Genomic DNA, 22,968 nt, shown 5'->3' with positions numbered 1-22,968 from the left:
GACCGTCCCATAAAGAAACACTGTGAACCAGTGGTTCTCAAACTTTTTCATGTCAAGGACCCCCCAAATTGACACTTATTAGCCTGCGGGACCTCCATTTTAAAAGATTTGCCAAGGACCCCCATAAGAGAAGATTTTTACGGCTCTAGCAGTGATTTTCAACCATTTTAAATTTCAAAGACCCCCAGCTTTACATGCATTATTAGGCTACAGACCCCCATTTAATGGATTTCTATCTCTGGGACCCCAATTTATTTAATATCAATGCTAATGTAACTCTGAGAGTGTCCAAATGGAACCAAATGGACCCGGACGGGTCCATTTGGTTCCATTTGGACACTCTCAGAGTTACAGACTTATAAGGGCCCATTTGGTTCCCACGTATCATTTAGCTGGGGACCCCCTGGAACTCCCTCAAGGACCCGCTGTAAACCAAGTCAAGTGAAGTCGATATAATAGACGGCACCTGAATTAAACTGATACCGTGTCATTAATCATGGCTGAGAGACAAGATAACAAGATGTGCTGAATCAGCTTGATCGGAGCCCCAACGGAGACGTACAACAGACAACGATTATGAACATTAATGAGACACCATAGCAAATGAGTAGTGGAGGAGGAGGAGGAGGGGGAGGAGGGGGGCAAACAAACACAATTTTTGTCTGCATTCCCCTGTACTGCCCTGTGGACACGGCTGCATTTACCCAAATCACTAACGAGAAGGATTCACACAGATTCACAGTCGTCAACGCCGCACGTCATGTCCCCGAGGCCAACTTGTTAGCACTTCCAAGAGAAGTTGTTGACAGACGGGGAAACCAAGCCTTTCCCACTCAGTCCAGGAATTTGAATGGGAGACTTTTCCTGTCACGAGACAGCCCAACCTTCAGGCTACCTTGTGTCAGGGCAGCGAGACCAACTGCAGTAATATGCTGACACAACGGTTTCATCCGGAGTTGGCCGACGATAAGGCTGTTTATGTCTGGGAGCACACTTTTTTTGTCAACGACTATTTCCAAAGGAATTCTTTGTTTCTTCCAACACAGTTTTTCTCAACCTGTGGTCCATGGACCACTAGTGGTCAATGACATAATTACATTTTAATGTTTAAAAAAATATATATATATATTGTACAATTGTTGAGTTGGCTATTCAAAAATAGCAGATATACTTAGTGCCGCACTGGGAGCTTGTACATCTGCTATTTCTTTTACATTTTTGGAAAAAAACTTTAAAGTGTGAGAACTACTGATTTAAAAAGGCATTTGTAGAATCGACCTCAGGTTTTAATGGGTTAATGGTTTGATGTATTTTGTTGTGCGTGACGTTTGTTGTGCATGCTGTTCTACATGCTCATAATGCGTCACAGTGCAACGCATTGTGAGCTTGTGGGTGCGCGACACCGGCCGCAACCAAGTATAATTCCAGCTTTAAGATCATTCATGTTAAACGATGTTTAACATTAATTTAACTCTTTTTTTTTTAATGAAGTAGAAATGATCATGTTCTGCCTTCTTATATACAATATATTGTGGTGAGGGGAGGTTGGGTGGCGAGCATGGAAAAAATAACACTTCTATGGTATTTTAATTTCGCTACACTCAAACCACACTGTCTAAAGTACAAATGTCGGCCGTTTAAAACGCCTTCTAAATCCTGACCTAAGTTTTCTGAAAAACGTCAAATATTTATTCAAAAAATTACAACAAATGTATGTTGCTACAGTATATACTGTACATAGCAACAGGAACCGCAAAAGGGGTTCAGTACACATTTCTAAAACGATAACTCACTTCACACTCTGTTCTGCTCTCCTTCCTGCCTTCAGCCACCTCTTAACCACAGGGCTGATTCTAGCAACTGCAATAATTCTTTCAATTCCCTCACCGGCCAGCTCAGCTATCTACAGACCACCATATCCTTTATAGGGTGAGTGGCACACACCCCATTTACAAGAAAAACACCATTGTCTCGCGTCTGACAGCAAAGGGCCGCTCTCTGAAGGAAATGTTGGCTGCTTTCTGGTCTACTAACCTGCTTCCTGAATCGGTCTGTGGTGATTCACTTTTGGCAGCGCTCTCGGATTAAAAACAAAGCCCACCGTTAAGAGTGCCCTTTAAGTTTGTTTAATTTAGTGCAAACATGTTTTGAGCATGAAACGCTCTCAATCAGTGCTCAAAATGACACCAAATTGGAGCACAGTAGTGAATTGACTCAAGTTTTTTTGGGGGGTAATCTGTTTACCTTGTTCCTGGAAGGTCGGATGTGCCTACTTCACTCAGAACTTTCACTTATTAAGTCAGTCGTTTAGCATTTGGGAACACCAGAGCCTGCCAGACTGATACATTAATCATTATTTGACTTTTATGACTACATCGGTATTAGGAAATGTGTCCCAATTCTTTACCACTTTCAACCTGGCGTACCCATTTTGGCCATGTAATTATAGGCAAACTTTTTCAAAATGTTCAAGACCTTTCCAAAATAGCCGATCTACAATCTCACGAGGTGTTGTGTTGCGATTTGTTGTGAGCTTGTAGATCAGCTATTTTGGAAACCTTTTGAATAGTGCTCAAGCTTCTTTATTTGTTTGCTTACATGTACATTTTTCTGAGACAGAAACTTAGTAATCGACGTTGGTCTAGGACAAAAATCGGGATCGGGATCTAGGCAAAATCTGGATCGGAGCCAAAAACCTGGCATCGGTGAGGCTCTGGGGAGCACAGAGCCATGGTGAGGCCCTCAGTTCCCACCAACAACGTGTGCATGTGTGCAGTCATCATAACACTGCTCCTCATGTCTGGAAAGAGGGTACCGAATAAACAAACCCGTCATGCATGCAAAGGAAAAGTGGGATGCATCAACAACATTGGCCTGTGCTCACATTGGTATGTAGTATAGATTTTATGCCTATGCCACTCAAACAAATAAATGGGTACACTACAGTACTCTAACGAGCATATTACTGCACTGAAAATACTGCAGACCAGCTCGGATAAATGCACTTGCTGAAACAGCCGTTTCACAGTTCAAGGCAACAGCATAAAACCAAATCATGTCAATACTATTCATAATGTTTCATAATAAATCTTGTCCGTCCATACCCAGGGGCTTACGACAGTGAGAGAGGTTTGGCTGAGCTAAGCGGCTATACGGTACTTGGCTCATACTGGCGTTTAAACAGCATTAGTGTTTGTGAGCTGTTGTTAATTTGGTGTAGTACTCAGGTGCAGTAAGCTGCCAAACAGGGGGGTAGAGATAAATGGGGTAAGCTACAATGGCTTGGTTCGTACAAGGAGAGCATTAGCTCAGGTAAGCTTCCGTTCTTTGATTAATACCGCAATTGGTTGAGATTTACTGCTCTTTTGGAAAGTGTAGAGAGTTGACCAAGGGTAGAATAGCATTCATGGCACACCATCGTTTTTTTTGTCTTCTTCAAGCAAATCAATGAGGAAAATAACAAAATCTTCTCGTCAATTTTGAAAAACATACTTTAAGTAGATATGGTTTTTTTTTTACAAGACAGCAGCGAGAGTTGGTTGAAATGCCAGGCTGACACTGTTTTGGATGGCATCGGGAGACAGGTGGCAAAAGTAGGCAAAAAGCCGCCAAGGTTTTGCTCACAGCCTGGCCATCTGTTTTGCCTTGATGTGTCATCACATCGCTGCCTCACCACACACACACTACATTATGGGTAGCTATTGCCCTGAAAAACAAGTTTGTGACATTTAAGAGATTACATACAGCACTGTAAATCGGTGTTAATAACAAATTCGACATAGCTGCACGACCGCAAGGTAGCATGACTCGGAATGTGCGCTAGTTGTTTTTAAAGGCACAGCCTTTATGGAAACCATTACTAGATAACAACATTGACAAACCATCTGACTAAAAGGTTAAGACTGGCACTGTTGTCACCTGTGATGGCTGTAGTACTGTGTGTTGTGTGTGCGTTTTTTGTGTGTCTTGCAGGCCCTTGGCTGGGTGTAGCTGAGGTGCTATTGAGGTCAATGGAAGCACCTGGCCAGTGTTCCCTAAGCCAACTACAGCCTGTCAATGTGTCGGTTCTTGCACCCCTCACCAAGCTCACCTTTTTTTCCCTCTGGTTTTACATTGACGACATAATATCTCACATTTGCCACTGTGAGATTTGTGTACTTTCATACACCCCTGATCAGTGGTGGAAGAAGTTCTCAGGTATATTACTAAGTAAAAGTAGCAATACCACAAAGTAGAAATACTCCATTAGGCCCGTGTTCAAAATGTTACTTGAGTAAAAGTACAAAAGTATTGGCATCAAAATGTACTTGAAAGTACCAAAAGTAAAAGTACTAAGATGTTTGAGAATAGCCTAGGTATGAAATCTTTGCCTCTGAGATGTAGTGGAGTAGAAGTAAAAGTACAGAAAATTGGAGATACTCCAGTAAAGTAAAAAATACCTCAAAATTGTACTTAAGTACAGTACTTGAGTAAATGTACTTAGTTACTTTACACCACTGCCCCTGATCCTGACGTCTACAGCTCATTGCAACAATTTTTTTAATTTTATTTTTTTATACATTTCAGTTTGTTAATTATAAGTTTGGTGTGTGCATCTCCCTCCTTTGTTGCAACCTGACAGCCAATTCTAACATAACATCCCCATAGCTCATTAAGTAGACTCAGCAGAATAGAGGAACCACATTGGACTAATGAACAACACTGCTACAGCATGTGAGAGCTAAGAAGTGGCACTTGCAGGATGAGGGGGCGGTTAAAGCCGGTTTGTCAAATTTCACACTTAGCGTTATGAATCATATCATTTCATCATGGCATTTAACAGCCGTTAAAATACTGTACTTCTTGCCACATTGTTGCACTCTTTCTGCCCCTGTCACACATGCTTTGCAGACATGGAGAAGCTTTCACAACAGCACTTTTAACTTTCACCGTTTAATTGCTACTATCTCCTTTTCACTTTTTTAAAAAGGCGGCCGTAATTGAGGAAAAACATATTTTTTTTCTGAGGAAAAAGAACATTTTATAAAATGTATATTTAAAAAAAAGAGAGTATGTGCCATTTCTCTAGTAGCTGTAATTCAGTTTTTTCAGTCTTGAGTTTAGTTAGTTTCTTTACCAGGTTGCCAAACCTGGTCTCTATCTACACTTCAGCTAGTGGGGACTTTTTCCTCATTAGCTGGCCCTTTTGCGTGATTTTTGCATGCCTTTTTCCTCATTGGCTGGTCATTTAGCCAATGAGGGCTCAATGTCCTCGGGATCTAAAGACGACCCGCAATACAGTGTTCGGCCACTGTATGTATCTCTATGGTAAATGGCGCTGTTGCGTGAAAAAAAAAGTGTGGTCGTCGCCACCAAACAAACTATTGACTTGACTCCTCATACACACACACACACACACACACAGCGCCGCCTCCAACAGCGACCCAGAAAAAACACGACAACGCACACAAGCCCTAACTGAGGCACACAAACTGATATAGCTCCGTTCATAAACTATTTACTGCCCTTTTGGCTGTTTTTGTTAGTCCGCAAGGTTCCGTGCGGGGACCCTGGAGAGAGCAACCTGGTATAATATGACTGTCATATTTCTCTTGTTTTATCATTGGCCATCTCAGGTCCATCAGTTAGACAGCCAAAAGGAAGGGCAGATTTATTCAAACTACACCTACTGCATGCTTTCTAGTGAATGGATGTGCGACTGTAATCTGGTTCCACTTCTTGTGAATAGCACGTCCCTCTGATGAAAAACAGCTTGTACACAGTTGAAGAAAAATTGTTCAACCGTTACAGAAAGCACGCTCCTGCTGTCCTGATGAATGACTTTGTGGTCAAGTATGATCATCTATTTTAGGTCTTTCTCATCCTCCCTCGACCCTCGTTCGCTAACTTGTCCTCTCTCACACGCTCTTTTGCCTCCCCCCGCCCACCCCAACTGGCCACCCCCCAACCCACCCCCACTTCTACGCTCCAAACTGTAGTTGTGAAGATTTTGTTTTTTTGATTTATTAGGCTATTCAAAAAATAGCAGATCTACAAGCTCATAGCGCCATAAAAATCTTGAACATTTGTGCAAATATTTGAATATATATATTTTTTAAAGGGAACATTTGTAACTCAAATCTTTGCTTCATGGGGGTCCCTGGAACTAAATATTGGGGGTCCACGGCCAAATACATATTTTGGGGGTCCTTGACATGGAAAGGTTTGAGAACCACTGATATTATAGCAACATACGTTTTTCAGAAAACTATGAGGATTTAAAAGACATTTGTAGAATGCCCAGAAGCACAGATTTGAGTTACAAATGTTTGCTTTCAAAATATATATATATAATATTCAAAGATTTGCACAAATATTCACGATTTTTCAAAAATAGCAGATCTACAAGCTTGTAGCGCGGCACTCGGTGCCGCGCTATAAGCTTGTATATCTGATATTTTTTAAATGAGTTAATTGAGAACAATCCAGTGACCATGCCCCCAACAGCCCACTGTCGATGTATGGATGTCACCACTTGCATCCACTGCCCAAAGGGGAATCTACAAGCTACTCACACAACTGCCCTGAATAAACCAGATCAATATGTGTGTGTGTCCAACATTATGGACCAGGGCCCACAACCAGTTTTTGAGACCCTGCATGACCAGAGAATACTTACGTTTTTTATAAGACTAGAGACCCAAGCTAAAACTAACTGTCTCAGGGCTGCCAAGTTTCTGGAAAATCTAGGAGTGAGACTTTAGTGCGCGCGCGTGCATGTGCGGCCAGTGCACGCGCGTTTTTATTACTTTATTTCAGTTAATTCGATACAAAAAAATGTACTCCATGAAGTGTAGATAGATGTGTGGCAAATTGCGTGACTCTCACTCTCAAAGGGTGAGACTTGGCAGCTCTGCTGTCTCAATCTTAGTTCCAGGTAAGGCTGGGAGAGTGATTCATAGTCTGCCTTCTTGTTATTTTCCTGTTATCTTCCTGTTAACTCTTAGCTCATGAGGAGGGTGCATTTACTGCATTAGTCTTCATGATTAAATGTCACTGTACATCCACAATGTCTTGTTCCGTCTTGATTAAATAACAAGCTGCAGTGTTTTCATTCTCAGTTTCAGTATTTCAAGACGAATAGACTTCAAGTAAGCATGCAAGTAAACCGGCCATACAGTTTCTTTACAAGTAGGCTATGGCTTTTGCTATAAACCTTGTTGGCTTGCCTATCATTCGCCTATCATCAACATTGTGATGGGACGTGCATATCTCTGCTGTCCGGCAGGAACCAGCTAACTCCAAAATGTTCATTTTCAGGAAATGAAAAAGACGAACATAAAAAAAAAATGGAGTAAGTAGGTTTTGTTCATCATTGATAAGAACAGCTGAATGGACGTCCAAGCTCACAATGAGGTTGGAGGTCAAAAGGGGGTGGAGCTTGGAGTCAGCAAAACCAGCTAACTCCACCCCCCTTTGCTGGAGTTAGCTGGTTTAGCAGAAAATTTGAGGAGCCAATGGAGTTAGCTGGTTTTGTCAGAAGCACTTTTTAATACTTTTCGTTGGTTCAATATTTTTTTTACCAACACACAGACGTAAAGGGTGTTCAATAGCACTGATTTATGGAAAAAAAAATGCAAAAGCGGAAAAATTGAGTTAGTCTCTGGGGGGGCGTTTATTCACCAATGTCCGCCAATGAAGTTTAAGAACGCATGAATGTGTGTAATGAAAAATGTCCACATCCAAATCCACACACTGGATATTCATCCATTCTTCCAGTATTTCAGTTGAGGAACAAGACCCTTAATCCTTAACAATACTTGATAAAAAGTCAATGCCTATTCTTCCGATGTGGGGACTTAGAAGAAAGCCAACGTATGGCCCTCTTGAAATGTGATGACATGGAAGCTCGGAAGCTTTTTGTCCCTGTTGTCCCATGGGACACTGAGAGAAGTCCACACCCTGGCACAAAGATCAGGGATCTCTATGCCTCAGTGAATCGACACCACTCACAGTGAAAGGGAGTTCAAATTTCATCGCCGTTAAAAGTCATTCAAAGACGGGAAAGGAGTGTGTGGGAGTGTGCGCTTTTCCCCCCTCAGAGTAATCCCTCATTTGTGTGTGTGTGTGTCAGTGGTGGGAAAAGGTACTCAAATGTTTTGCTTAAGTTAAAGTATCAATACCACAATGCAGAAATACTCTGTTACAAGTAAAAGTCCAGTATTCAAAATGTACTTGGAGTAAAAGTACAGAAGTATTGGCATCAAAATATACTTAAAGTACCAAAAGTAAAAGTACAAAAATATTTTGAAAATAGCAGATCTACAAGCTCATGCGACGCGTTGTGAGCTTGTAGATCGGCTATTTTCAAATAGCCTTGCTATAAAATAGGGCTAAAGTGGTTCATGTTTGTTTTGTAATATAATAATTTATATCTGCAAAGTAACTAAAATTTTCAAAAATTTATAGTGGAGTAAAAGTACAATATTTGCCTCTGAGATGTAGTGGAGTAGAAGTAAAAGTATAGACAATTGGAAATACTCCAGTAAAAGTAAAAGTACCTCAAAATTGTACTTAAGTACAGCACTTGAGTAAATGTACTTAGTTACTTTACACCATTGGTGTGTGTTGTGTGTGTGTGTGTGTGAGTGCGTATGTGTGTGTGTGTGTGTGTGTGTGTGTGTTTATATACCTTGCTGTCCAGTTTCTTCATGGTCACTAGATCCAGGGACTTGAGCGAGTGGCCCGTGGGAGAGATGAAGTAAAGGCAGATGTGAATCCTGGTGTCGTGGAAGTCGAACAGCGAGCGCTTGATCTTCAGCTCCTCCTGAAGGTAGTTCTCAAACTGAGTGTCGATGTAATCCACGATTGGCTTGTAGCTGCACAGCCAGAGAGAGAGAGATCAACATTAATACCAACGGATTTATGTCTGTGGCCAGGAGCACAAATATTTGTGTTCTTATTCATGCATTGCAAATCAACATGAAAACGGAACTATAGGCTTGTCGCTAGAGAAAAGAACAGAGTGAGTGACTTATGATTTAACCCATTGAGGCCTGAGGTTCCGATTCTGCGAAATGTCTTCTAAATCCTAACGGTTTTCTGAAAAACGTATGTTTCTATATCAGTGGTGCTCAATCTTTTTCATGACAAGGACCCCCAAAAGGATATGTATTTGGCCGCGGACCCCCATCTCAAAATATTTTGTTCCAGGGACCCCCCAGAAGCAAAGATTTGAGTTACAAATGTTCGCTTTAAAAATATATATATTCAAAGATTTGCACACATTTTCTAGATTTTTCAAAAATAGCAGATCTACAAGCTCATAGCGCGGCACTCGGTGCCGCGCTATGAGCTTGTATATCTGCTATTTTTGAATAGCCAAAGAAATCTAAAAATGACACAGATGCGTCCCAGGTCTGAATGGGTTAAGTAACAAATTGGTTTGGTTCAATGCCACAATAATGAAACCACGGTGCTTAGAAGAGCGTGAAACTTGCATTTTGGGTGTTGGGAAGCACATTGAACGGCTGCCCAAAATTGCGTTCTGTGGAGCAGTGTTGTTGACAGACCTACAGTGTTCACCAGGGAATTATGAATCTGTGTAATGGTCTTATTTTTACACTTTACAAAGTCAACCAACCGGAGGACGGCACAGTTTTGGGCTAGTCCACATGTCAGAGGCCTTTTCCGATTCATCGAGTTTTTTGCATGCCTTTTAGATTCCTATGTAGACCAATGAGCTAAAACAATTCATAGTTGTGTCTGTTCATAAAGTTATAATTAATTTGTTGTTATAATGAATTTCTGTGTTTCAGAATTGCTGGTGAGAGCACAGCTCAAGCACTTGCATTATATCCACTCCCACGGCTGTATATCTTCTATTATAACCCCCCAGTGCTTTAGTTTTGTCTGAATCTGCATGGAAGTGCAGTTTAAACTCTGCAGGGAGAAGGAGTCGCTCTTGCCTATCCGACTCGCTCCTCCTTGCGCTGTCAAACGGACACACAGGGGTGATGTCTTCGTAAATGGGTCATCTTATTGGTAGTATTGCCCCAGCATAAGCCATACGTTTCGCACAGTGATTGCACGCGGTCTTCCGTTTTATACACCACTTTTTTTTCGTAATTGTCATAGTTAACAATAAGTCTGTAATGCTTCCTCCTATACAGCAGACCGAAACCATGGTGGCGGACCCTTTAACTCAGGGGTGGGCAACTTTGATGATGGAGAGGGCCACTCGTTTTGAGCTTGTAGATCTGCTATTTTTGAATTGGTATCCTGATTTTTTTTGGTGCTATTTTTCAAATGCATTTAGTTATATATATATACATATACTTATGTTAACTTTATGAATTTAAATACAAATACATTGGACATGTGGCCCCCGGGCTGCCATTTGCCCATGTACGTATTCTCTAACTGTACTTTTGTTCTGTCCACCTGTCACTTCCAAGACTGACTGACACTGCACTCCACACTTAATCCTTCTGAAATATTTCAGTGTTATTTTCATTTTTTTACCAGTAACTTTATTGAACCAAACAACACATTCATGCCCTGAACTGTGACACGCGGACCGAATGTTTTGAATAGGCCATTAGAAAAATATATATTTTCAACTACTACTTTTACTGTTGACACGACAGTCAGTTATTTTCACATCCCAATGAAGAAACATGGCTCAAATTTCACAGACATTTTCTCAGCTTTCCTTTGGTCTTGTTCTTTTGATGTAGGTTACCCACAGGGCTGAGGAGATTCCTCCACACTGTGTGTGACCTGCATTCCAAAGGCAGGCAGCTTCTTCACTTAACCACAGTATGTCAGAGTTTTTCAAACTATGGGTTGGGACCCAAACAGGGATGCAAACATGTTTCTGGAAGGTCACCATGTGCTATTTTAATGTGGGCGCTTTTAATGTGCTTGGTTCCCAGGACAAGACTTGGTCTGAAAAGTTGTTAAAAGCTTAAGCAGTTACATTTACCTCAGAATCCCGCTTTATTTATTAAGGTGATTAGACGCGTTAATAACACCATACTACTAACCACATAAAACTGTTAATATTAACAAATACCCTAATTAACCAAGTGTTCTGGTGAAATTAGCCCAATATCTCCCTAGATTGAACAACACGGCTCAGAGCGAAAACCCTCCATATGGTCTGTCAGACACAGCCCTGTTTACAGTAATCAGGCCTTGTGGAATGCTTCAGCTCTGACCTTTCGAAGCCCGTCCATCCACATTAGACAGAAGGGTGTCGTCACAATGCGTTTTATGGCCTTCCTGGCACCTCCTCCCCCCACAGAGGAGAAGCTATTGGTGGGGGGGGCTGTCGGGAGCCCCATGCTAGCCAGGTCAGACCGAGAGCGCTCTGTCCTGCAGCTAAGTTCAAACCAACTATTCAAGTATTTCCTCTGTATCGTTGCCCTGCCTCTTTGAGTAAGGTCTGGACTGATAATGGTTTGTCCGTCAGTCTGTCTCAGCGTTTTTTTTTTTATACCTGAATGGAGTACCTTATTTCAGAGTTGCGATTTATTACTTATTCTGTTTAGGCACACTGTAAGATTTACTTATCGACTCTTTTCCATGTACTTCATTTTGACTACTTACTGTATAAATACATTTTATCTTTTATTTTGATCCCCATTTACTCTTCCCAGGGCCCTCATAAAAACAGCCAAATACATAATAAGTATCATAGGTTCACACATCACACACACACATGCATGAATCTCTCTTGAACTGAATCTCGAATCTGTGCATACTACAATTACATGAATCCCCTCCAACCATGTTTTAAGCAACCATGTTGGAATCATCCTAAATTATGCATTGACTCACACCCATTTGCTGCTCAGGTTAGGTTCAAATTATCCGCCCATACCTGTCGTCCTTGTTGATCTGGTCTCCAAAGCCCACTGTGTCTACGATGGTCAGCTTGAGATGGACGTTGCTCTCCTTAAGGTCGTAGGTTCGCGGTCGTAAGTACACACCATTCTGGTAGTGGCTGGCCTCCTCGTTCTCGAACATGGTATTGAAGAGTGTGTTCATTAATGTCGACTTGCCAATACCCGTCTCCCCTGGGGCAACAGATACAAAGAGAGAGTCAAGTGGTGCAAAATTCACAGGGGGGCAATTCATCAGCTCTCGGACAAAAGTGTTTATTGCAGCAATACAACTGGAAGGCATGTACAGGACATGTCTTTCACGTCAGGGGAAAACAAGACAACAGGCGTTGGTTTGTTTTTGTTAAATACCGTGCTTTGAGCAATAGGCTCTATGCACAGCAGCCATATTATCACTTCCTTCACAGGTGTTACCAGTGATACTAATGAAGGCTCTGTTCCATTTAGTGTAGCACAGTAGTTCTCAGATTTTTGAATTTCAGATTTCCACGACCCCCATAACTCTCTGAGTGTTATGGGGGTCTCTGAGAGTGTACAAATGGAACCAAATGGACCCGTAAGGGTCCATTTGGTTCCATTTGTACACTCTCAGAATTACACACCCGTAAAGGGCCATTTGGGAGTGTTTCCAGTGAGCCAACATGCACAATATCAGCACCCTGACTCCGTCTGACCAGAATGGAACAGAGCCTTCATTAGTATCATTGGTAACACCTGTGAATGTCTTACAATATGGCTGCTGTGAATAGAGCCTATTACATCTGTCAAGAGATCAAGGAAAAAGTACAGAACAAGAAACCAACTAATATTTTTTTGTGTGACTGGTTATGTGAGCACGCATTCACATGCGCACGTATGCACACACAAAATGTGCTACTTACCTACGCAAAGGATGTTAAAGCAGAAACCCTGTGTGACCGATTTACTGACCAGCTGGTCAGGTAGGCTATCAAATCCAACATGGCCGCCCAAAGTCAGGTTACGCTTCTCTTCATTCTAAAAAAAGAAAACGACAACAAAAAACTTAAACAAAAATTTAATAGACAAATGAATACATTGACATTCTCTTAGTGACTTGTTTAAGGCCGCTTCAACACTGGAGGGCTTTTGCATTTCTTTCCCGTTATTAAATACCTCCAAGACAAAGAAAATCATCAAGTCAAGTACAGCAGAAAAATGTCGCTACTGTACTAGCTGCAGTACTTGCGGAAGCATGATTTCCCTCTGACAGCATGTGAGGAAAATACACTCATGCTTAGAGACATGACACCATGGCTTCGTCGAAGCCTTCACATTCTTATGCAAATGAACGGCAAAGTATTTCCATACGTTGCACAGATGAAAAACCCATCAGCTCCGACGTTAGAGGAGTTAAGTAATCAAGGCCTGTGGGAGGCGTGAGCTTTCAGAATAATCCTTCACAGGCAGCCACAAGGACTTCTCACAGAGAAAAGGCTATAGAAATCGGGGAGCAAACAGACATGGTTTGCTGGAAAAAGACAGACAGAAAACATAGAAAGTATGTCTGTCTGGAAACAAGCTAGTTGGGAAATGCATCTTCATGACAGCAAGTAAGAACAACCAACAATAATTAACTTACGATGAATGGCGAAAATAGCAATCTACAAGCTCACAATGCGTTGCACTGCTTTTTTTCACTAGTTTTTTCTTTTTTTACATTTTCACCTATAATGACATCCCCAAAATAGGGATGTCGGGGTGACAGTGGTTAAGCCTGTGAATCAAAACTACAATGAACCACCCAAGCTGGGGAAATACGTATCCACATTACAAAGGCATGGTTATTCATAGCAACCTTACCACAAATGACTTTCGATGTCCCAAATATGAAATATTGAACTGCTCTTAGAGCGAGTGAGTGAGCGAGCTAGTTAGTTGCGTCCTGAAAAAAAAGAGGAGCTGAAATATGATCTTTTCATATCACCATTCTTTAAAAAATAATATATATAAGTGGTTTCACCTTTGATCTCTCTTATCAGACCCATCTTTACTGAGTGGGAAGGAGATGGAGCACCTTGAGGTGCATGGGACCACCCGAGTATGTCTGGCTCAGCCATTCCCAGAAGGGCTGCATATTTAGGAGCTGATGTCACCGGACACAGGCAGCCTGAGCGTGGAGCAAAGTGGAGCTGGATCCAACTCTGTTATACTAGACCTGAGCAGGCTCAGCATTAGGGCTGCAACTATCCATTATTTTCTGAACAATAATTCTATTGATTCATATTTAAATGAATCCCAAAAATATATGAATCGATGCAAAGACAATCGAATAGATTTGATCCACTACTTAAACCCTATTTTATACTTCATCGTACAAATGTGTGGCGCAAAGATAGCGATTAGCAAATACCTATAAGCTACAAGAATTTTTCTCCCCACAAATATCGATTTCATTGAAATTTAAACAATCGATAAATTCTATTAAGTGTTGCATCCCTACTCAGCATGCAAACTTTGTTAACTGTGCAGCGTGATGAGATGGGGATAGCGTGAGAGAGAAAGAGAAAGAGAGAGGGGGAAAGAGAGCAAGAGAAAATTGGGCTGACTTGTGCAAGGCAGGGTTTAACGTCAAGCAAGTGAAGCAACACACATACAGTGATCCGACTTGGAGCTGAGCAAGGCAATACAGGACTGAACCGTTGTACAGCCGCAGATTATTATAACGAGTCAACGACACCCCCAGTTGAAGGAACAATTCAACATTCAAATAACAGTTGATTGCAGTAAATGTTTACCGCATGTAATGTATTTGAACAAGGGCAACTCTTAACCCCTTTAGACCTGAGGCCGATTCTAAAAACTAAATCTAAATCCTGACCTGTTTTCTGAAAAACTTCAAATATTTCTTAAAAAATTACAACAAATGTATGTTGCTATATACTGTACATAGCAACAGGAACCCCAAAAGGGGTTCCCGTCCTGAAAGGTACTGTATAGTTACAAATAGGGGTTCCCGCCCAAAATGGGTTAATCAATCAATTCAAAATCCTAAACTCCTATCTCTCCTATCTCCGTTTGTAAAGATACGGTAGCACGCGCAGTAAGGACACAGGCTTAATCAATAATGCATTGGATGAAGGCGAAGGAGACGCATAAAGATGAATGAATCAAAGATAATGCTCAGTTACAACCGGGAGACCGGGCGGAGTAGTACAATATGATACTCCATAGCTACGATAAGGTAAACAGATAGAGGTGGGGATAATTCATTTTTTTGCTGGTCAACCAAAAAAAAAAAGCTTGTTACATGAAGCCCAAGAACAACATGGCAGCCCACGGTGCAGAAGACACCGTGACTGACGTTTGAGGAGATGCTAATCTGGAGGAAAGCAGAAATGAGACGTGCAACAGATCTGGAATGACTGATAGCTGGAGTGGAAGGCGTGTGACCGTCGGGCCTGGAATTGAAACCTGCGGTTACTGATTGATGCTTGCATCCCGTTGCCAATAAAAAGCATGTTATTTAAATAATGTATTTATCCGGGGACATGTGTATGTATGGAAACCTGTGCAACGCATGCATGTCGAACTGAGGATGTGGAGTATGAATGAGGGCCACAAAGGGGGCATGCAGACCAAACCTGCCCGCCTGTGTTATCTTTAAGGATCAGACAACTGCAGACGTGGACACAAATTCCCCGAGCCAAGATCCAACAGGCTGTGTGTGTGTGTGTGTGTGTGTGTGTGTGTGTGTGTGTGTGTGTGTGTGTGTGTGTGTGTGTGTGTATATAAAGTTTTTCAGTGCATGCATGTGCACATCACTGCGGTCTCAGACAAACCAAGTAATTGCAGTGTTGCTGTTTTTCCTTACCTGAGTTGAGTGTTTGTATGGTCATTTATGGAAGTTAGTGACTTTTCTTGCCATCATCATAATACAAGTCATTTCAAAAGTACCTTACATCAGGGTAAATGAGAAAGTAACTTGCCGGCTGTGTTTTCTATTTTCGACAACAGCGGTACATGAACGGTGCGCGCATGTGTGTGTGTGTGTGTGTGTGTGTGTGTGTGTGTGTGTGTGTGTGTGTGTGTGTGTGTGTGTGTGTGTGTGCTTGTGCGCGCGTGCGTGCAATGCATGCGTGCGTATGTGTGTGAATGAGCTAGTGAATGACAGCACGCAGTCACACGTGACAGCTAAATGAACAATCACCCATGCTAGGGCTACCGATGGAGCCATGGAGCCATCCATCCACCCATCCACCCATCCATCCATGAGTAAAGAAGAGCAGAGAATACTCTTCCAGGTATGAGTGGAATGAAGGTTTTCAGGTCAGTTGTCCCACAGTGAGGAAACAACACATTTCCCAGGCCTGCTGTTGGGCCAGCGTATCGCTGGGCCAACAGGAAATGACTAAATGTGTGTGTGTGTGAGTGGGGGGGGGGGGGGGGGGGGTTCTTGGAGGCCAAATAGCGAGCCTATCTATCCCTTTGCTCTCATCTTTTGAAATGAGCTGAGAGTGGTCTAGTCAAACTGATACTGAGTTCACGGTTCCCTTGAGGCTAAACAACTGATAATGGATATTTATTTAACAGGACACCTCGCTGACAGCTTCGACTGAAAAACCTCAACAAATATTCAATAGTTGATATATTGTTCCAGCATCAACTACGCAATGTCTGCAAGTAAAATTGTAACCTTGGTTTACACTAAACTGTTAAAAAAAAAAAAAAGCGTTTTGTCCATCCGATAAATAACACACCATGAATACACAACAAATAAAAAATGCTTTCCCTGCTGTTAATTCCCTAAACTCATACTGCAGCTTTAGGGTTAGGGTTAGGGTTAGGTTAGGGAAGTGTCATGTAATATTTTCAACCAGAGGACAGTGATAGGAAATCTCCTGAATCCTTAGACACCACCCTTCCTTCATCTAGTCACAGATGAGATTATAATGTTGATCATGGATCATGATCACTTTAGCTTGGATTGATGGGTGAGAAGAACCCATTAACTGTACTGAATACAATGGCGTATTGAACAATTACTGAATAACTATCCCACTCTTAACATCACCCTATTGTTTAGTGATACATTCTTTCCAAATGGAGCATCTGCTGAAATGATGGATCTCCTGTTTGTTTTATGAAATACTTAAGTAAATCAAATATGTTCCAATAGGCCCCATATACATTCTCAATATCATACAAGGCCAATGTATGCTGAAGGCAAAAACTGGGTCCACTCATACACATGCATGCATACGGGACTTACAATCACAGAGACGCCATTGGTCCTCTGCCTCTGATTGTATCCAAAATATTCCTATCCTTAATTCTTAATTCTCTCCTCAAGACAGTACCCTTCTCATCTCCCCAACCTCTCTCCACCTCCGCTTCCATCTCCTTGCATTCACCCACGCATATAAACAACCAGCTTGTGTCTACGTGAGTGAACCGACAAGAGGATTCATCAGCCAGACAGCAACAGGCTGACAGGTTGCGACACTGGTACCACTACTCACTCATATCTCTATACATGAGCTACGAGTACATATGGTGCCTATATAAATGCATTGACAAATTCAATGTGCATGACATTCACCCATTCACACACACACACACACACACACACACACACACACACACACACACACACACACACACACACACATTGACGATGGAGGAAATCAATTTATCTGCACCGATTTGGAATGTTATAATCACATTTTATTGATAATTCTTTGGCCAGGATAGAGATATATGAGAAAGGGTCATCTGGTAATCAGAAGGTCGACAGTTCACCCCCAGCGCACCCAGTCTATGTATCTGTGTCCCTGAGCAAGATGCTTAACCCCCAACTGCTCCCCATGCGGCGTATTAATGGCACCCACTGCACCTAATAGTTAGGATGGGTTAAACACAGAGGACCATTTTCACATACAGTATGTTCAAATGAAATGTACAGAGACAAACACCACAAAACAAGTTCAACTAAAGGGGACTTGTAGTAGTAGTAGTAGTTAACTCCTACAGTTAGTTGACGCATGAGGTCAAGGCCACTTCTTTTCATCTGACAGTGAGGAGTTTCACTGGGAGAACGTAACACGTCATGCGGAGGTATATGCTATTCTATTCCTCCTGACCTGGCACCCAGAGTGACCAACCTGTACAGGTCACTCACTAGTACCAGCAGGGCCTGTCTCAATTATTACATAATAGCAAATATTAGAGATAATCAGCATTATTGTTTTGCATAAATCGTCAATCTTCAAAAATGTACCGGAGGATTTGAACCCCTAGTCTCCACAATAGTGGGCAGGTATTTATTATTGCAGATACTTATTCACCGATACTGAGTAAATGAATTCCTCCAGTCAGTCACAGTTGTGAATTCCAACTGAATGGAACCGTGAAATCACGGATTTCATGATGCAATCAATCAGTCATTTTATAATCGAGTCGTTTTGAGGTCAGCAATTTACACGCCTAATCTATGACCTACGTTGCCTTTAAATAGTTGTATTCTATATCAATTAGGACACACATTGCTGTGTGTGTGTGTGGGTGGGGGGGGGGGGGGGTACATTCATTGTCATGAGAAAAATAAACTCTCATGTAGAGTATAGTCACATCATGAAGGGAAGTACACAGTGAATCAGGATATTGAGGTTTTGGACCGTCTCCTGCCTCACCCTTCATATATTTGCCCTGGTCTGTTCTTGTCATCAGCTGCTCTCCATGCTGCTGGCAGGGTTATGGGTTAAGGTTCAACACACTGAGTCTAGTAAAAATGCAGATGGCTGAGATTTTGGTCATGAGTGTGTCATCAGTCATCCATGAGAAGCAAACGTAAAAAAAAAAAGGTCCCTGTCTGTTTATTATTATCATACCCATGCATGCGCTGCTCACACAGACCCAACACACACACACAGACACACATGCGTCATATGGCTGCATTGCTGCTCAAGTCTCATCGCTCATGCATGCCCAACAGGAAAGACAAAAAAAGACTGAGACAGACAGGAGATGTTTTACGAGACAGATGTTCAGCAAGCTCCTATTTCCTGATATGACCACTGCATAGGGGAAAGACAAAAACGGCATGCTGCAAACTAGACAGCCAATTGTGTGAAGCTTTGACTCAATGGAATGACATACACTGCCTAGGTCTACAAAATCTATGCATGTTAGCTTAAGTATTAGGTCAGGGGTCTTCAACGTTTTTCAGCCCAAGGACACCCTAGCTGAGAGACAGAGGAAGCAGGGACCCCCACTACATGTTGTATACAATTGTGTTGGTGATTAACACTTTGTCATAGATTTCATAGATGGTTGGATTCACGCCAAATGTGTATTTTCAGATAGTTAACCTTTTAAACCCCTAAATATTTAGTCAACTTGACCATTCGCTCTAAATATTTAGTCAACTTGACCATTCGCTCTATACTTAGTTAGCTCTTTTTTCACCCTCTACACCAAATCTCAGAAAATAGCCGATCTACAATCGGCTATTTTCGGCTAATGTTCCCCATCACACAAAGATTTGGCGGAACCCCTGTAGTAACTCTGAGGACCCCCTGTTGAAGAACCCTGTATTAGGTTATACTTTACTGATCTCCAGAAGGAAATTGGTCCTCTGCATTTAACCCTTCCTAACTAGGCCAATGAGCAGCAGGACTGGGCCCAGTTCTAAAGCCAGTGTCTTGGACAAGGGGCTCTGGCAGGAGTATGTTCCTATCCTAAGCATGGCTTTTGGTGTGGGAGGAAACCAGTGCACCTAGACTCTAGGTGCTAGAGGAAACCCACACGAACATACATATGCACTCTCTACACACAAAGGGCCTCAGCTGAAGTACACAGGACCTTCTTGTCCTGAGCATTAACCACTTAAACCTTACGGTATATACTTCGTTGTCTGGGGGGGTCCCCCTGGGGTTTATACTAATAGTCGCCCTCCTTTTTTCCCCTACAACAAATCTCTTCGCCAAAAATAGTAGATGTACAAGCTCTCAACGTGTTGAGCTATAATGCGTTGTGAGCTTGTTAGAGCTGTTATTTCACCAAATGTTCACCTATTTTTGCCTACCGTTTGCTTATCATGACATGGCTCGAATAGGAACGCTAGGGTTCATGTGGGTATGTAGTAAATACATTTCATCATGGAAGTAAAACTAAGAGAGTAATGACAACAGGTTCTCCTCTAGTCATGTGAGTACTATCCACAACATGGATTGATATGGATGACAGAGCAGTGCAAATCAGTAGCATTGGATCCATGAATATTGACTGGGATTTAACATCGAGCCCTGGAAAATGAGAAGGGTTTTACAACTTGGGGATTTATTACTTTGTCCACCACCATCATTATAACGCACGCTACCAGGAAAACAAAAGGTTACCGCCAGTGTACTTGGCAGGGGTTCAATTGGGCAGACACAGAAAGTCTGTGCCGTTCATAGAGGCAGAGGGCATTGCTCCTGCAGCAACTTACTGCTGCATGCGTAGATATAGCAAAGTCCCAGAAGACAACTGGATAGATCTCACACATTGTGCACTGTGTCGGAGCGGAGCGTCCCCATGGAAACATGTGAACACACCTGTGGGACGCAACACCACACAGCTGACTTTAGTCGCATTAGCGAGGGAGAGACCAAAATGGCATATGAGTCATTGATGCATCTCCGGCAGAGGGACATCGACTTCACAAAATGTTGAGTGGGTGGATCGAATGTGTGTCACTATCACAGTGCAAGGGCACTCCCACAGCAGACAGAGAACTGTCCTTAGTAACATCATCTTATGAACATGTTTATATTAAAAACAATGTCCTTTCAAGTCTTGTATATTGATGGCATTATGGCGTAAATTGGCCTGGTTATTATAGCGTTGGGAGAGACTGGTTCATGTTCAGACAATTGAGTGAGCGTCAAGGAGATGAACACAGAATTTGAGTCGATCGTCATATTTTTGATATACGATATGCGTGAGGTTTTGAAGGGTAGGATAAGTGCAGCTCATTTGCATGTAGTGGCTCTGTCTTTGAAATAGTGATGTCCGTTTGTTGTTGTTTTATAACGCTTCTGTTAACAAGGGTTGTGTAACATGCTTAATAGGCCCACTTGAGTTAAAATAACTCAACTGCCTCACAGTCACGAATTGGATCATTTTCAGGTAGCAGACTGGATTAGACAATGCATATTTTTAACATACATGATAGTCACGTTGTGCTGGCAAATGGAAGGTTTGCTGTTGGAACCAGGTCTGCGGCAAACACAAAGTGCCTGCCAATGGCCAAGTGGCCAATAGCGGTTACATCTGCACCGCTTAAACAATGAACGAAAAAGCCAAAACATTTCTCAACAGGTCATTGTAATTTAAAAAATGTCCATTATACTGTGCATACTTGACATAATCTAGCTGCCCAAGCATAACTTTTTTAGAGTAGTATCAAGTGTTTCCTTGGACTTGCCTCACACATTGCGTTGTGCTTATAGAACTATTTATGGACTTTGGCAATGAAATATAGCAGTGGAATGTTTTAATTGATTCCTCAAGAATAATTTGCTAGACTTTTTTTCCTGCATTCCACTTTTGGACCCCACTCTCCCAACCCCCACACCCACAGTGTTTGACAAAAACGTGGGGTCTATGGATGAATATAGACTCATGACAGAGTGAGCTCAAAGCCTCATCCGTCTCCTACTGTATATGACATGACAGACTTGCCTCTAGGCTGCTCTAGCCTGTGTGTTCTCAATACAAATAACAAGAATTATGACACTGGAGTCAGGGTACAAGAACCACATTCTGACCCATACAATGTGCTTTTACTTAGCGGAGCAATATGGAAATGCAATGGCAGACTTTGGTAGGAATATGTCTGAATGGCAACAGGAAGAGTGGGCACTAAGGACGACTGGGCACCTTGTTAAATTGGCTATTTTTTCCGAATATGTTACAAAATAAAATATTTGGAAGATGGTCTACATAATTAGAACATGCTTAAACATTCAGACAATTAAGGTCTAACATTTCTACAATTTCTACACAACCTGTACATCCAGTCATTTTGAAGCATAAACAACAAGTTGAAGGATAACATTAAGTCTGATGATGTACCGTGCATGTTCACATCATGTATAGCCTACTTTACATAAGACCATTTTTTAAATATTTAATTTTTCAACATTTTGGTTACAAGTTACAAGTTAGTTACAACAAGTAAATGATAAAAACATGTGACAGGATGAATGCAAATTGCAAACTGAATTGACTTGTCAATCTTTATCTCTCTGACAGCAATGGCTGAAGGACTTTCAGGTTCTGTACACAAAACATGTTGCTTTCGTATGCAAAAGGCTTGCCAAATGAGCCCTCATTTTGCATGGCTTGTTTTAAGGCGGTCTTTGAAGCTAATTTCATTTCATGCAGGCAGAGGCCTCATGGTATACAGGCAATCTTCTCAGGGGTCAGTAAGCATTCTAACATGTTAAACATGCCAAAGGGCCAATTCATTATATAACAATATCAACAACTAGATCTCCTCACACTAGTAGGCAATACGCAACAATGAGATCAATGAGGAAGAGAAAACACATTGATGGATAGTGTGCCGATATCGATCAGCTCATGTGGCTCTCTGGCCCCAGAACTGAACCTCAAGCTAAACTAACCGCAATCAGGACCAATCCTGATTGGTGTTGTAGGCTAACCCAACCAACCGCACATCCCTATCGATATCTAGACATAATTAACAGAGTGACCTTAAAACAAAGTGTCAGGCGAGTGAATTATTCAATGTGGTCTCACTTAGTTAAAAAAAAAAAGTCAGTCAGTCAGTCAGATAGACAGGCACTGACTGCATTAGGCAGGCCATAATGCAGCCTGCTTCAGTGCCTGCAAACTCAGCATTCATCTCATCACCAATCAATTTCCTAATTTTGTATTCCAAAAGAGAGATTCAAGAAAAGGCCACTGTGCAATATCTCAGCACCATCTTTTGGAAACTTACATCTTTTAAGGAAATGGCCAGTGTCCCAAAAATTGTTTGCACATTCTTGTGCCCCCTCCTCCTCCTCTCCTCAAAGACTGGTGTAGTGACATTAAAGTGATAGGAGTGGCC

General features: G+C 41.9%; 1 protein-coding gene across 1 annotated transcript in view; it reads right to left on the bottom strand.

The window, feature by feature from the left end:
* Nucleotides 1-22,968, bottom strand: part of septin8a (septin 8a) — a 52,546-nt gene that overhangs the window by 28,440 nt on the left and 1,138 nt on the right. Inside the window, exons 2-4 of the mRNA XM_084073199.1 lie at nucleotides 12,770-12,884; nucleotides 11,867-12,062; nucleotides 8,672-8,858 (exon numbers count right to left, since the gene is read on the bottom strand). Coding sequence (XP_083929325.1) covers nucleotides 8,672-8,858; nucleotides 11,867-12,062; nucleotides 12,770-12,884 — 498 coding nt within the window. The remainder of the gene's footprint in view (nucleotides 1-8,671; nucleotides 8,859-11,866; nucleotides 12,063-12,769; nucleotides 12,885-22,968) is intronic.

This window comes from Gymnoscopelus microlampas (genome assembly GCF_963454915.1).
Source record: "Gymnoscopelus microlampas genome assembly, chromosome: 12".
NCBI classification, from domain to species: Eukaryota; Metazoa; Chordata; class Actinopteri; order Myctophiformes; family Myctophidae; genus Gymnoscopelus; species Gymnoscopelus microlampas.
This window is presented reverse-complemented; position numbering and strand designations above follow the sequence as displayed.